The sequence below is a fragment of the Aotus nancymaae genome, unplaced genomic scaffold, assembly GCF_030222135.1.
Source record: "Aotus nancymaae isolate 86718 unplaced genomic scaffold, 86718_ANA_hifiasm-v0.15.2.pri h1tg000016l, whole genome shotgun sequence".
Classification (NCBI taxonomy): Eukaryota; Metazoa; Chordata; class Mammalia; order Primates; family Aotidae; genus Aotus; species Aotus nancymaae.
The window spans coordinates 79,416,695-79,432,210 of record NW_026988428.1 but is presented as its reverse complement, the minus strand read 5'-3'; the positions used below and the strand labels follow the sequence as shown (position 1 = coordinate 79,432,210).

The 15,516-nt window shown below is 38.1% G+C and overlaps 1 protein-coding gene and 1 pseudogene across 2 annotated transcripts in view; one reads left to right on the top strand and one right to left on the bottom strand.

Annotated features, from left to right (window-relative positions):
* The window catches only part of DERA (deoxyribose-phosphate aldolase), a 464,384-nt gene that overhangs the window by 405,165 nt on the left and 43,703 nt on the right, over nt 1-15,516 (bottom strand). For both annotated transcript variants that reach the window (XM_012447615.2, XM_064377711.1), the window contains exons 4-5: nt 14,837-14,932; nt 11,748-11,882 (exon numbers count right to left, since the gene is read on the bottom strand). In XM_012447615.2, coding sequence (XP_012303038.2) covers nt 11,748-11,882; nt 14,837-14,932 — 231 coding nt within the window. The remainder of the gene's footprint in view (nt 1-11,747; nt 11,883-14,836; nt 14,933-15,516) is intronic.
* LOC105707917 (prolyl hydroxylase EGLN3-like) lies at nt 1,299-2,325 on the top strand (annotated as a pseudogene).

Sequence of the window (15,516 nt, the reverse complement as noted above, 5' to 3'; positions counted from 1 at the left end):
GGTATTTTTCTTACAGGAAGGCTTTTTAGACTATCAACTACTCTATGGCTTCTATAACTTAAAAAAAGTGATTATATATGGCACATATCATTCTGTAACTTGCTTTTTTTCCCTTCAATATATCCTTGACATCTTTCCATATTAATAAATATAGGTTTATGGAGCAATTTTTAATGGCTGCATAATCTTCCATCACATGGACATAAAAAATTTATTCAATCATTTTCCTACTATTGGATACTTAAGCTTCCAGATTTTTTGCTATTATAAATAATACTTCAGTAAATGTCCTTACAGTTAAATCTTTGCAAACATTGTGACCTTATTCTCCAGAACCTTTATTATTTTTTCTGCTTACATATTCACATGTAATATATGTTTGTTGTTAAAAATTCAAACATGAAAACTGGAAATTTTCTATTTTAAAAAAAAGCAATTCATGTCATGTACCAGAAATATAATAATTTGGTAGGGTATTATCAAAGATGCCTGACAAATGAAAATGGAATTCCAACACCACGACTGCAAATTAGTCAGAATGCAAAATTTAACAAAACACATACACCAGAGAAGTGGCTAGCATAGTGATGTCACATTAAAAACCTATTAATAAATGTTTTGACTTATAACGAGGTTTTCAGGGGTAGTGAAAGTGGGTGTGCTAGAAACCCTGGATATATTACATTGCAGATGCTTAATCAATATAGTGGCACAACTAGCAGAAGAGTTGTCTCCTGTTTGTCTCCCGCATCGCTCCTACTACTGCCACACTGAGGAGAAGTGGAGGTCATAACCTGACCTCTGCCTGTCGTTCCCAGCTCAGAAACAAGTGAGGCTGCGTCAGTAGAGTGCTCACTGACAGCACTCAGAGAACTCAGCCACACTGAGAAAGGCCTGTGTGCATCAGAGTGTGGATTCAAGGAGTGGAGAGGAGGAGAAAGGGTCAGACTGCATGTTTGAAATAGCATCCAAATCAGGCTGGTTAACAACTGGTCCTATCTTCTGCAATGCTGTCCCTGTATGCCAGCAGGAACTTACATCTATAGCATTTTAGTTTTCTCTATTTAAGATTAACTTGCAAGTCCAGCACTAGGTTATAGAGACCTGCACCACACCTACTGGTCCCTGAATGCAGATCCCTTCTCCCAAGAGTTATAGGCAACTTTCCCCTGTTCCTGGTACTGACTACAGTGGCTTGGGACTATGGCCACATTTTCCCATGCCTTGGCTTCACGTCGCATACATCATTGCCTCTCTGGGTGCATGCTGGGGGTCCCTGACTTCTACACTGTGGGTGAAATGTCCCTGGGAACATCATGAGCCAGGAATTGGTGAAAACTGCCCTAGAGTACATCATACCCTGTTTGCAGGAGGTCAGTTTCTGCTACCTGCACAACTTCCTGGGCAAAGTGGTGGGCAACTGCATCCAGGAGCACATTAAGCAGCTGCATTGCAAGGGCGCCCTGCGGGAGGACCAGCTGGCTGGGCTGTGTGCAGTGTCTCCAAAGGGTGAACTGTGGGGTGACCAGATCATGTAGATTGGGAGTAACAGGGAGGGCTGTGAGGCCATTAGCTTCCTCCTGTCCCTCATTGACAGGCTGGTCCTCTAGTGCAGGAGCCACTGGGAAAATACTATGTCAAGGAGAGGTCCAAGGCAATGGTGCCTTACTATCTTAAAAATGGAACAGGTGGCCAGGCGCAGTGGCTCACTCCTGTAATCCCAGCACTTTGGAAGGCCAAGACAGGCGGATAACCTGAGGTTGGGAGTTCAAGACCAGCCTGACCAAAATGGAGAAAACCCGTCCCTACTAAAAAAATATATAAAATTAGCCAGTTGTGGTAGCACATGCCTGTAATCCCAGCTACTCAAGAGGCTAAGGCAAGAAAATCGCTTGTATCTAGGAGGCAGAGGTTGCAGTGAGCCCATATTGCACCATTGCACTCCGGTCTGCGCAACAAGAGTGAAACTCCGTCTCAAAAAAGAAAAAAAAAAAAGGAATAAGTTACATTCATCATGTGGACAACCCCAATGGTGATGGCTGCTGCATCACCTGCATCTACTATCTGAACAATTGGGATGCCAGGCTACATGGTGGGATCCTATGGCTATTTTCAGAGGAGAAATCATTCATGGCAGATGTGGTGCCCATTTTTGAAATACTCCTGCTCTTCTGGTCAGATTTCAGGAACCCACACAAGGTGCTGTTTGTACGAGACCAGATGTGCTATACCGTCTGGTACTTTGATAACGAAGAAATGACAGAAGCCAAAAAGAAATTCAGGAATTTAACTAGGAAACCTGAATCTGCCATTACTGAAGATTAACTGTGCTCCAAAATCTCCTGGCCTGGTTCCTGAATAAAGGACAGAAGCGAAAAAGAAATTCAAGAACTTAACTAGGAAACCTGAATCTGCCATTACTGAAGATTGACTGTGCTCCAAAATCTCCTGGCCTGGTTCATTTTAGCAATGGTTCCTGAATTCTCTTTAAGGGTTGAGATCCAGTCGGCCGTGGTGGTTCACACCTGTAATCCCAGCACTCTGGGAGGCCGAGGCAGGTAGATTACCCGAGATCATGAGTTTGAGATCAGCCTGCCCAACATGGTAAAACCCCATATCTACTAAAAATACAAAAAAATTAGCCTGGCGTGGTGGTACATGCCTGTAATTCCAGCTACTTGGGAGACTGAAGCAGTAGAATCTCTTGAACCTGGGAGACAGAGGTTGCAGTGAGCCAGTATCATGCCATTGCACTCCAGCCTGGGCAACAAGAGTGAAACTCTGTCTCAAAAAAAAAAAAAAAAGGAGTTGAGATCCAAAGATGGCCTCTTCAGTGACAAAAAACTCCCCTCCCTGAATTATGTGTGGGACTTTGTGTTTTCTTGCCAAAACTGCATGGACCTTCAAATGCTCTCTTTGCCAGACAAACTCATTTGCTATTCCACCTCCAGAAATTCCAGCAGACATCTCAGTTAGCCAGCAGTCTACCTGACAGATTTGGTAATACTGGCTATCAAGACAAGAGCCTAGGAGCATAGGTGAAGGAAATAATCTTGTATTTTACGTATATTTCCTGATTTGAAAGGAGGCTTAAAACAAACAAACAAACAAACAAAAAAAGATGGCAGATGCCACAGAAAGGTACCATGGAAGTCTTAACAACAGAAAACAGGAATTTGTGTCATCTGAACAACTTCTAGATGTTCTTAATCCAGGGCTGTTGGGGTTTCTGGAGAATTATCACAACTTAATGACATTATTACCTCTAGAAAAGGCTGTGATCAATTTATAAATGTCCCATGGGGTGGACACTCCTTTTTCCAAGTTTTACAATCTAGATTTTCTGCCTTGGCCCCTTTTTGCTGAAAATAATGACTTTCTGAATAAAGACAGTAACACCATTTATTCTCTATTTTCACCTCTTACCTGAAGAACCTAATTCCCCCGAAGCTAAAACTAGACATTAGGTTTTGTTGGGTTGCTTTGCTGGAATGGAATCTGAATTTAAATTAAAGGAAAAATATCTACTTGGTAGTTTGGTGTTGACCTCTGATAACAACATGGAAAGAACTAGGTCTACTGATATACAATGAACATGCGTGTATCTTGAACAATCTGAAAGGGGAGATGGAGTTGGAAATAGGGTGTACCTGGCTTTTTTTTAGTTTTCTTTTTTAATGAGCTAATTATTAACATTATAAAAAAATAGAATGGTATATTTTTAAAACGAAAATGGAAATTTTAAAAATCTCAAAAAGCTGAAAGCACTTATAAATAAATAAATAAAATTAACTTGCTTCTCTCTAGGGTCCACCTGAAAGGAGAGTATCTTCTTAATTTTGAAGCAGCCGGCAATCTGCTAAGTATTCTGGAAGAGCACTGCTCTAGACATCAAAAACTCTGTTAGTAAAACTTACATGCATAAAAATTATGATTTAAGTAAGAATCCAAGTGTTTAAAGACTGTTTCCTATCTAAAAGTCATAAAGTATATTTCCTTTTATATTTCATGCTATTCAAAGGCACTTAAAAAATAATTGTTAACGAACACATCTAAGCAATTATTTTTTGAGTATCAGAAAGATGTTCAACACTGCGCAAGAATGGCCTGAAAATAACTCTTAAGATAATTATATGTACAGTAAAACACTTAATATAAAATTGTACAGCAACCTTTAAACTAAAAAAGTCACAAAATGTTCAAGAACACAGTTTCATCCACCAAAGCAACTAATTAATCTCACATGTAGGACTAAGGCAGAGATGAGCTAAAACACCAGATACTAAAATAACCCACAAGAGATAAGACACACATTTTTATCAATAGTATCTGAAGTTTTGGAGAATTGTAGCATAAAAATAAAAACCATACAAGCATACAGTTGTCATAAGTATTTCCAGAACTTCTGTTATATACAACTCCCAAAACAGAGAAACCACAAATTATAGATTATGTAATTCCTCCCCAAAAAATGTCGACAGATTTACAGATTGCTTTTCTAATAAGATATGATTAACACTCTATACAAAAAATATACCAGTATATTGTTGATATGTTCTTTCTACCATCCTTCTTGTGTAAAATCAGCAAAAAAGAAAAACAGATTATTGCCCAGAATCAAGATTTTAGGATTCTCTTCATGCAAGAAAATGAAAAATAATGTGACTTTGGTGCTGATATTTCATTCTCTTATCCTCGAATGTTTGATAGCCATGAAGTATGTACTTCACATGCCAGATTTAAGAGAGAGCAACTCAGGGGTAAACAATTGAAAGAGATGAAAAGTATATGAAGCTCTGGATACAGGAGACAGACAGTACTTCCAATTGTTCATTGAACATAAGATGATGCAAAATGTCAGAGACAATCCTAGCCACCTTTGCAACTTGGTCTGCTGGTGCTCCAGTGTGGAATGAGTCTCCTAAAACTAGTAAACCCAGCTCTAGGTCCTCAGCTCATGGAGCTAGATTCCTGAACAAAGTGCAATCTGATAGCATTTCCCTGTCACTAGTAAATATATTAGGTAAATACATGCAACAGAAAGAGGTCACTAAAAAAAGTAAAATGAACACCTCTGTATTTACAGAACATGGAAATTATTCAATTTTTAAAACCTGCTCAATAAGATTTATGAGATTATGAACCACTTCTGGTGAATGCTTTCTTCAAAGAACTGCTTAAGGAATGCACATTAGATGTCAACTTCAATACCACCATAAAGAAATATTGTATTACATGTATTCATCATGGGAATAGTATTCACTGAACATGAAAACACCAAACTTAAAATCAAACATCATTATAGATGTAAAGGGTTGTAAAAATCATTATGTCCTATCCCCTCATTTACATGGAAGTAGAGAGAAGTGTTTACCCAAGGTGTAGGTATAAATTATCAAAATCTTAAAGACTAAAACCCAAGTCTTTAGAGTTCCACTTTATTCACTCAACACATGTGCTATGTGTCACTTCACTTTATAACAGACCATCATCAGGGCAGGAGGAGGGAGAAGGAGAAGGCAACATTGTAGCTGGCAAGGAGGGCTTCATCTGGAACAAGCAACAAGATGATCATTTTACATATATCTAATTTCTTCCCTATTCTAACCCTGTGAAGTAGATGTCAGTTATCTGCATTTTATATAGAAGGAACAGAAGGCAAAGAGAAGAACCTGTCCAAGAATAAATAGTAGAGTCAGGATTCCAGCCAAGATCCGTCTAATGCAAAGATGCAGCTTTCAACTATTCCTGCTTTCCCAGTACTGTTCTCCCTTCTTACCCCACAGTGCATTTGTTCTGGGTCTCACTGTGACACCAGCAATGACTGGGTGGCCTGGCTGGCTGGCTGGGTGATGTCCCCACTTGGATGCTATCTTTACCAGAGAGCACAGTCATCCTAGGGAGAGGAAAGTCTTCTTAAGAGCACAGGAAGTAGATGCACTTCTTAGCCAAACTCACCAGAATAACACTTTATTCATCAAACTCTCCTTCCTGCTAACTGCAGATACAGGCTAAATGCATAGAAACATACGGAAAATATGATATGTACTAATTAATCAATTAGTATTAGTAATAATTAATGTATATATGTAAATTCATACATTGAATAAATTCATATATTGTATGTAATTGGAAATTACAATTACATACAACATATAAATTGTGAATTACATATAATATATTAATTTATTCAATGTATGAGGTTCATTGTTGTATGTAAATTCAACAATGCTTCCAAGATCTGGCACCTAAAGTATATGCAACTAAGAATTAGAATTATGTCAAAAAAAAAAAGAATAAAGAGTCCTGAGTTAGTACTTCTTTTATTTTTTTTGAGATGGAGTTTCACTTGTTACCCAGGCTGGAGTGCAACGGCACAATCATGGCTCACCACAACCTCCACCTCCTGGGTTTAAGCAATTCTCCTGCCTCAGCCTCCTGAGTAGCTGGGATTACAGGCGTGCACCACCATACCCAGCTTTTTGTATTTTTAGTAGAGACGGGGTTTCACCATGTTGACCAGGATGGTCTCGATCTCTTGACCTCGTGATCCACCTGCCTCAGCCTCCCAAAGTGTTGGGATTATAGGTGTGAGCCACCGCGCTCGAGTTAGTACTTCTTAATAAGGACATGGCACTGGTGGGGAAGGGGAACAAAATCACCTGGAGAGATTTTCCCCATTTAGGAGCCTATTCCTCCCACATGTCCACACCTCAATTCTGATATCACAAATGCCCAGGGTGATATGCTAGATTCTGTGAGGAAAGGAGTTGGAGCAAATCATTTGAAAGTGCTTGTCAGGTATTATAATTTTGAGAACCAACAATACATTCCACACCCTATTCGGTTAAAACTATGGTGACAAGTGAGACATGCAGTTGTCTACATTTCCAAGTCCAGCTGGACAGGAGTGATAAAAGGACTGGCAGGGAAGGACAGTGTGCAGTCATGAACTCAACATGATCTGACAGTAAAAAGCTTAACCACTAAGGAGGAGGCAAAAAAAAAAAAGAAGAAGAGGATACAGAAATCAAAAAGCACAAGAGTCTGGACTGTGAGCTATGAGGCCAATCATCTCAGATTCCATTGGCCCTTGAAAGCATCACTATATTCTGGAATAATATAAACAGAAATGAAACAGTTTGGAATAATCAAGAAAAAAATAAATTGTATTTAATAAAAATTGTTAAGAAAGGGAAATGAAAGTGCTTTTTAATAGTTTGTGTGTGTGTGTGTGTGTGTGTGTGTGTGTGTGTGTGTGTTTATTTTTTTGAGACAGGGTCTCACTCTGTTGCCCAGGCTGGAGTGCAGTGGCACAATCATGGCTCACTGCAAGTTTTGCCTCCTAAGCTCAAGGGATCCTCAGCCCCCACCCTGAGTAGCTGGGACTATAGGCACAAACCGCCATGCCCAGCTAATTTTTGCATTTTTTAAAAAGAGAGATGGGGTTTTGCCATATTGCCCAGACTGGTCTTGAACTCCTGGGCGTAAGTGATCTGCCTGCCTCAGCCTCCCACAGTGCTGGGATTACAGGCATAAGCCACTGTGCATGGACTAATGGATTTATTTCTAAAATAGCTAGATTTCTCTGATTTTGTCAAGGTTCACTGATGTTAAATGTCTACTTATATGTAAATGATAGGTGAAATGCCACACAGTGTAGTGAGACAATGGAATACGAGTTCCAGAGTCAGGTGGCCCTGGTGCTCAGGAAGTATGGTTGTCTTTGGCATAAGCAATGTAACTGAAATCAGCAAGGACAAGACATTTCCAAAGGAAAGTACACCAAGGTTGAGGAAAAGTCACACTGGGTCAGAATCTGAGCTCTTCAGAATCTGAGATTCTGAGAACAACGGACACTTCAGGGATGACCGAGGAGGTGGAAAAGCTTGAAAATGAGATGCAGGAGTAATCAAAAACAGAAAGAAAAACCTCAGGAATGTAGTCACCAAAGCCATCACTAGAAAGTGTTACCAGAAGGAAGAAACAGTCTGCTATGTCACATGTTGTTACATGGTAATGCGAAATAAACAACTGGGGAGTATGCCCTGGACATGAGATGAGAGGTCATTAGTGTATTAGTTTGAACTTCTCAAGACAAATAAATATAACTCTTTTCAGATTTTTTTTTTTTGAGACAGAATCTCACTCTGTTGCCCAGGCTGGAGTGCAGCGGTGCAATCTCAGCTCACTGCAATCTCTGCCTCCCAGGTTCAAGCGATTCACTCACCTCAGCCTCCAGAATAGCTGAAATTATAGGCATGTACCACCATGCCCGACTAATTTTTGTATTTTTAGTAGAGCTGAGGTTTTGCCATGTTGGTCAGGCTGGTCTCGAACTTCTGACCTCAAGTGAGGATGCCCCACCCCTGAGTGGCGCTGCAGAACCAGAGCGCCGAGCAGTGTCGGCAGCTGCGCGAGAGCTGATGAGGCCTCCCAAGGTGCTGGGATTACAGGCGTGAGCCACCGCACCTGGCCGTTTTTTCAGAATTTCAGTCATGGAGAGAAGAGAAGAAAGGAGGACATAGCTGGGGATGAAGGAAAGGGAAAGCTGGCATATGCTTTCTTTCTTAAGTGGCTAAGAAAAGCTTAAGTATGTCTAAATGCTTAATGGGAATGAGCTGGCAGAGAGAGGCTGATGACACAGGAGGAAGAATGCCCAATAGATACAGTAGGGCTTCTGAAAATGCAGGAGGAGATGAGAGCCACAGCACAGCGGAGAGACTGAATTTAGGAAGAAGCGAAGGAGAAAGCAAAGCAAAGCAGCCCTGATGCAAGGACCTGGAGGAGTTCCTGTCTGATGATTTTATTTTCTAAGAAGTAGCAGGTAGTTCATATGCTAACAGTGAAGGAGCTTCAAGGAGGGTAGAAAAGTTAGAAATTCAGGAAAGTGGACATTTTAAATGGTCACTAAGGAGAACCCAGAGAGGAATATGACACCTCCCCCACCACCCAACTCCAGTCTCCTCCTTGAGTTCATACCCTAAACTCCGGACCATGTCCATGAGAAATGGTTAAGACCACTCTGAACGGCCAGGTTTAAAAAATGAGGTTCCTAATGAGAACACATGGACACAGGGAGGGGAACAACACACAGTGCAGCCTGTCAGGGGAGGGTGGAGGCAGGGAGCACATCAGGGAAAATAGCTAATTCATGCGGCACTTAATACCTACCTAGGTGACGGGTTGACAGGTGCAGCAAACCACCATGGCACACATTTAGCTATGTAATAAATCTGCACATTCTGCACGTGTACCCCAGAACTTAAAAAAACAAAATAAAGTGAAGTTCTTTCTATTGTGCTTTACCAAGTATCCCACAAACCTCACTGCACAAGGGAGAGGGCCCTGGATTTGAAAATGCAATTGCTTGATAGACATTTCCATCCACAAATTCCAATAAATTAATTTTAGGCTCATATATTAAAACATGACACTGAAAAATACAATATGTAATCAAATTGAGAATCAAAATTAAGACAAAATATTGCAGTGAAAAAAAGGCTTAAGTCATTTCAGGTTTCTATTTAGAATTAAATTTCTAGTATTAAATGTTCCTTTTCAATTTGTTTTGGGTCAAGAGGTTATTAACACCATAAAAAGAGTTAATACAGAAGTATGGTCCAGGACAAAGATGTGTCATTATATTTTGCATAAATGCCTGTTATTGGGAAATTATCAGTTCTTAAAAACAACCATTCCTAGTTCATTAAGGGGCAGACAGTCGATTACATCAAAACCTATCTCCTATTGTATTTTATTTTCCAATTAGTAGTATAATATAAACCATATTTCTATATCCACAACTGCTTAATAAAAGGTATAAGTTATAATATAAACTCTATTTCTGTATCTACACTTGCTTAAGATATAAAGGACATAGGTTTGTGTACAACTAAATCACTTAAAGTTTATTGCCAGATTTGTTTTTAAATACTGTGCTTACTTTTTCTTTTAACTCAAGCCTTAAATCTTAGTGAAATCCATGACTAAAAGCAGATAAGCAAAATTAATATATAGGAACAGAGACATCTATTTAAAATATGCCTTTTAAGAATGACTGCAATTGGCTAAAACACACACATGAACAATCATAAAAAGGAACATAAAATACAAAAAGGTATTTGTGAACTGCCAAGAATTTAAACCTGGCAAGAATCATAAACATTGATGAATATTAATGGAGAACTTGGGGACAGTGGGGGGAAGGCAATGGAAATAGGAATGTAGCTAATATTCCAAGCTAAAAACTCTATTTTCCAGCTTACTTGCAGCCAAGAATGGCCATGTCACTCAGCTCAGGCCAATGGGCAAAGGTGTAACAAGCAAAGGTTCTGGGTGAGACTTGACGAGACAAGCCTTTCTTTCCTATGGTCTAGAAGATGAGTCTCAGGGGCTGGAGCTTCAGAAGCCATCTCTGACAATGAAGTTCCCTTAACATTGATAGCAGAAGCCACATGCTTTGGAACTGGAATATAAACACAGCCCAGGTCTCCAAGAACGTTGTGGAGCTGCTGCACACCCGAGTACCTACCTCTGGACTTTATATAAGAGAATAAATACTGAGGGTTTAAACCACTGATGGAACCTTTGCTACTTCATAACCAAAAGCAATTCATAATTGATAATCAATGGAATTAGGCTTCACAAATAGAAAAAGGTTTTACAGATATAAATGGACTGAAAGAGTCACAGGAAAGTATGCATGAGATACAGGCAAGTCCAATAAGTAGGTTAAATAAGAGATTTAATTCTATCATCTTTTATTTAAACTTTAAGAGAGTGTGGGGATAGCATGCTATGTAGAGAAGTGTGGAAAGTTACACACTGCAGTGTTACCAGGGGTTATTTCAAGGGAGTCAGATTACAAGGAATATCTACTTCTTTTATGAGTAGCGGGGATTTTTGTTTTAAACAGTGAGTAGGTATATCCTTTATAATCAGAATAAAATATGTCTTTTATTTGATATACACACATATAAAGACACAATATATTATTCTGCTTTAACATGATTTCATTAAAAATTTTTGGTTAAACTTTTTATTATAATGACTTTTTTGAAAGAGATAATTGTACTTTTCTAGTTACCAATGACCTCATCTTTAGTATACAAAATATACTTAAGACAGAGGTAAAATCTATTTGATTCTTTAATATTTACTTAAAAAAACAAAAGCCTGTTGCTGGAAAGGCAATGTCTTATTGTATTCTGATGTGAGAGTGAATCATTAATCTCATAACAGTCATCGGAGCTGTGTAAGAATGCTAGAAATAAAAATAAACTTAGTCAACTTAATAATCCCACATCTTCAAAGACTGCAAAATTTAACATAAAAAAGGGAAGTTTCCTCCAACATATTCAAATAAACCTTGCATAAAAGACTTGCCTGGAGTGAAGTATGTTTTGAGTAACAAAACAGTACAGAATAGTAGTAACTTTTCCCTTCTAAAGGAAATGCATATTGGTAAAATAAAATTGTTTTTGAAGTTATGAATCTATTGTATGGAAGTTAACTATTCACCTAAGCACTCAAAAGAATCTGAAAAGTTCATGCAGGTAGACAACTGCCTAGACTTATGAGGGGCACAAGGATGAATAATCTCAGCCATGCTTTCTCCTAAAATCACCTTTGACCTACTAACTTGCCACCTAGAACAGTGACCTCTAAAACATACTACGGCTTATCTCATCATCTGATTCACCAGGGAAGAACTGTGACTCTCTTAGGTAAGAGCATGCACCTACCTTCCCACTGGCCTGTCAGCACCAAGCTTCTGTTAATTACCACATCGATTTCTGTAGCTCCATCTTCCACAGCCAATCTGATCTCTTCTAATCGTGTCTTCAAATGGGTCTGTCCAGCTGGAAAGCCAGTGGCCACTAATAGAGATAAGAAAGAAAAGGAAGAAAGAGGGAAGGAGGGAAGAAGGAAAGTAAGGAAGTGGGGGAGAAGAAAACAAATTTCAATTGGTCAGTAGTTCATCAAATACTTCCAAACCCCAAAACATCAGCATTTAAAGACCAATGCATTAATGACACTTAAGAACATCACTTATGTCATGCATAACTATGAAGAAACAGAATGTTCTCTCATACTGTATTAGTGTTAGGACAAATACTATCATTTTCGTTTTTTTTTTTGTTTTTTTTTTTTGTGTGTGTGTGTGTGTGTGTGTGTTTTTACCTGTAAGTTTACATAAAGAAAGATTCACAACTCATATAGACACATACACAGGCATGCAGGCTTATAAACACACAGACACACAGTCACAGAAACACACACACATACACACATGCACACACGCACACTTAAATTTGTGTTAGAAGAGTCATTTGGAAACTAAACCTAAGTCAAAATAACTTTTTAAAGTGTACTAGTGGTTCACAGATTACAAAAATGCCAGAATTATGAAAACTACACATTCAGGCTTTATTTCTTTACCTAAAATAACTTTATTAGTATGTATAAGTAGGTAGTTAATTTGAAAGACAAACTACTTCATTCCATTTTGGTTTTTTTTTGTTTATGTGATTTTTTTGTGTGTATTTCATATAATTTCATAAAGGACATAATTTCATATAAGTATATATGTAGTAAAAACACAAATGCATAATATAATAAAGTAGATATTTCTTTGAAAATAATTAACACTTCTTTTATTCCTTTTTTTTTAGAGGTGGGGGCTGGTAGAAGGTGATTGGATCATGGGGTGATTTTTTTTTATTATTTTTTATTTTTTATTTATTTATTTATTTTTTTATTTTTGAAGAAAGAGAGAAAGAAAAAAAAAGAATGAAGGAGAGGAAGAAAAAGGAAGAGAAAGAAGGAGAGAGAACGGGAGTATTGCTTTATTGCCCAGGCTAGAATGCAGTCTAAAAATGGGAATTGAAAACCTCTTTTATGCCAATAATTGTGCTTAACAATGGAGACAGGAAGGAATAAGGGAAGAAAATAAGAAACAAGCAGCCAACCAATATTTCATTTAAACCTATGAAATACTATGCAATTACTGATGAGTGATTTACTTCCAATTATATAGTCACTTTTAGAATAGGTATGATATGGTACTGATAAGAATGTATGTTTTATGTATTTGAAGTGGAGAGTTCTATAAATGTTTATTAAGTTTATCATTTTCTGGAAGACCTGAAATTAAGATGCTGCAGAGATGCTCATGAAGGTGCATTAAGTAACCAGTACCTAAGAAATCATGTTATCTTCACAGTGATAGTCTTAAAATAGTAGTTGTAGCCCTGTCTTAGTGAACACTAGTTATCCCAATGCACACTAGTTCTGGATCCAAATGTTGATCAAGTTAGCTATCTTGATTAACTCATTTACTCTTGATTTACCGTGATTAACTCACTCATGAACCTCTTCGGCTGTGGTAAACAAACTGTCATATGTGTTCTCCCACTGCCTATCTTAAAAACAACCAGCCTGGCAGATGAGAATAAAGAAAAGAGAATGCAGGAGGAAAACACACCTAATTAATTAGTCCACAAAATTGGGGCAAGGGCAGGGCTGGGAAGAGCAGATCCAAGTGTAAATAAGAGGAAAATGAAAACATAACTACACTCTTGAAAAATAGTAACATCTTTTAAATGCACATCATTAACTCTCCATCCCTGTTTCTTGATACAACCTCTTAAGTTTCCTTGATATTAAATTCCTTGGGGCCGGGCGCAGTGGCTCTTGCCTGTAATCCCAACATTTTGGGAGGTCAAGGTGAGTGGATCACCTGAGGTGAGGAGGTCGAGACCAGACTGGCCAACATGGTGAAACCCCGTCTCTACTAAAAGTACAAAAATTAGCCTGGCATGGTGGTACATACCTGTAGCCCAAGCTACTTGGGAGGCTGAGGCAAGAGAATTGTTTGAACTCAGGAGGCAGAGGTTGCAGAGAGCCAAGATCACACCACGGCACTCCAGCCTGGGTGACAGAGCAAGATTCCGTCTCATAAAAAAATAAAATAAAATTCCTTAGGTCTGCCACCTTGGAGGAAAGCATGTTTCTCTGCTGTTGAAAGCAAAAACTGAACTGACCAGGCTAATGAAAAATTAAGGTCTATACAGGTGTAGCTGCCAAATACTTCGGGAATCCTCATAAATCAATTCTATAGAAATACTGTGCACCATTTTCTTTTAATGTATTCCTAATAAACTAGTGATCTTTATAAACTCCTTTTAAATTTTTACTTATTTTAGTTTATTTTTTTGTAGAGGCCTTTGTTGCCCAGGCTGGTCTCAAACTTCTGGCTTTACTCAGTTTTCTTGCCTGAGCCTCCCAAAGTGGTGGGATTACAGATGTAAGCCACCACACCTGGCCTAGACTCCCTTTTTAAACAATCAAGATATTCCTCTAACATCTCTTAAAACAAGAATCTAATTTTATATCTGTCTATTCCTACATCCACATACACACAGATACATATTTACCAAACTAAAGCTTTAAAGACCTTTCTTAGGCCTGGCCCGCATATCCTTATTGTTATAGCTTACATATATATAAAAGAGAACATGCACACGTGTGTGTTAGTATGTGTGTATATATATCAATACAATATATCATGCCTTATTAGTCTTTTTCTAAACCTGACTATTCCTCCTAAATGAGTTTTCTTAAGGATAGGAATGCAGTTCTGTATTCTTGGGAATAAATATGTCTGCCACTTACTAAGTAATTAATATATACTAAAATCATGAATAAATACAACTAATTAAATACATGAAACTAATTTAAATCACAGTACAAAACTATATATAATATCCCATTGTATGGAGAACTGGAAACATGTTTAAAAAATAACAACAAAAGCCCCAACACGTTTTACCTGATGCCACTGGGATATTACAGCCTGCAGCCTTGAGTGCTCTTACAGCATCGCACACCCGGGCGGGATAAACACAAACGGCGGCTGTAGTAATGCCTACCAGGAAAACACAGGAATAGCCAACTTTAAATGAAGTTCAACTCACATAACATGCTTTTAGTTATTATTTATATCACAACGTTGGCAAAAATCAAATGAGAGAAAAAATAATTCCCCCACAATGCTGCAATAAATTTAAAGATTTTTACTTTCCACATTCCCTTCTACTTCTTGATAACATGAATCATTTTCTCATTGTTAGTCACAAAAACAAGTTTGATATAGTCTTCTTCGAGATTAACGTAGTACTGCTTTCTAAAAATGTCTAAATAGAAAACTTGGTGGTCATGACTAAATGAAAACATTTCATGTAGATAACAAAATCCAGATTTATGGAGCATTCACACAGGACAATCTGAAGAAAGGACAGTTTGAAGTAGGAAAGATGAAGAAAAATGTAAGTGAAATTTAGAGAGTGGTACCACAAAAATGACGTTTAACTAATCCTATTCCCTCTTTTGCAAGGAATAATAAAATCTGAAACGGAAGCCCTCATTTTAAGAAACAAGTTCATCAATTTAAAAAAATTTAGAAATCAACTAGTTGTTATAAAACAAAGCAATATCATAAGACCTTACACC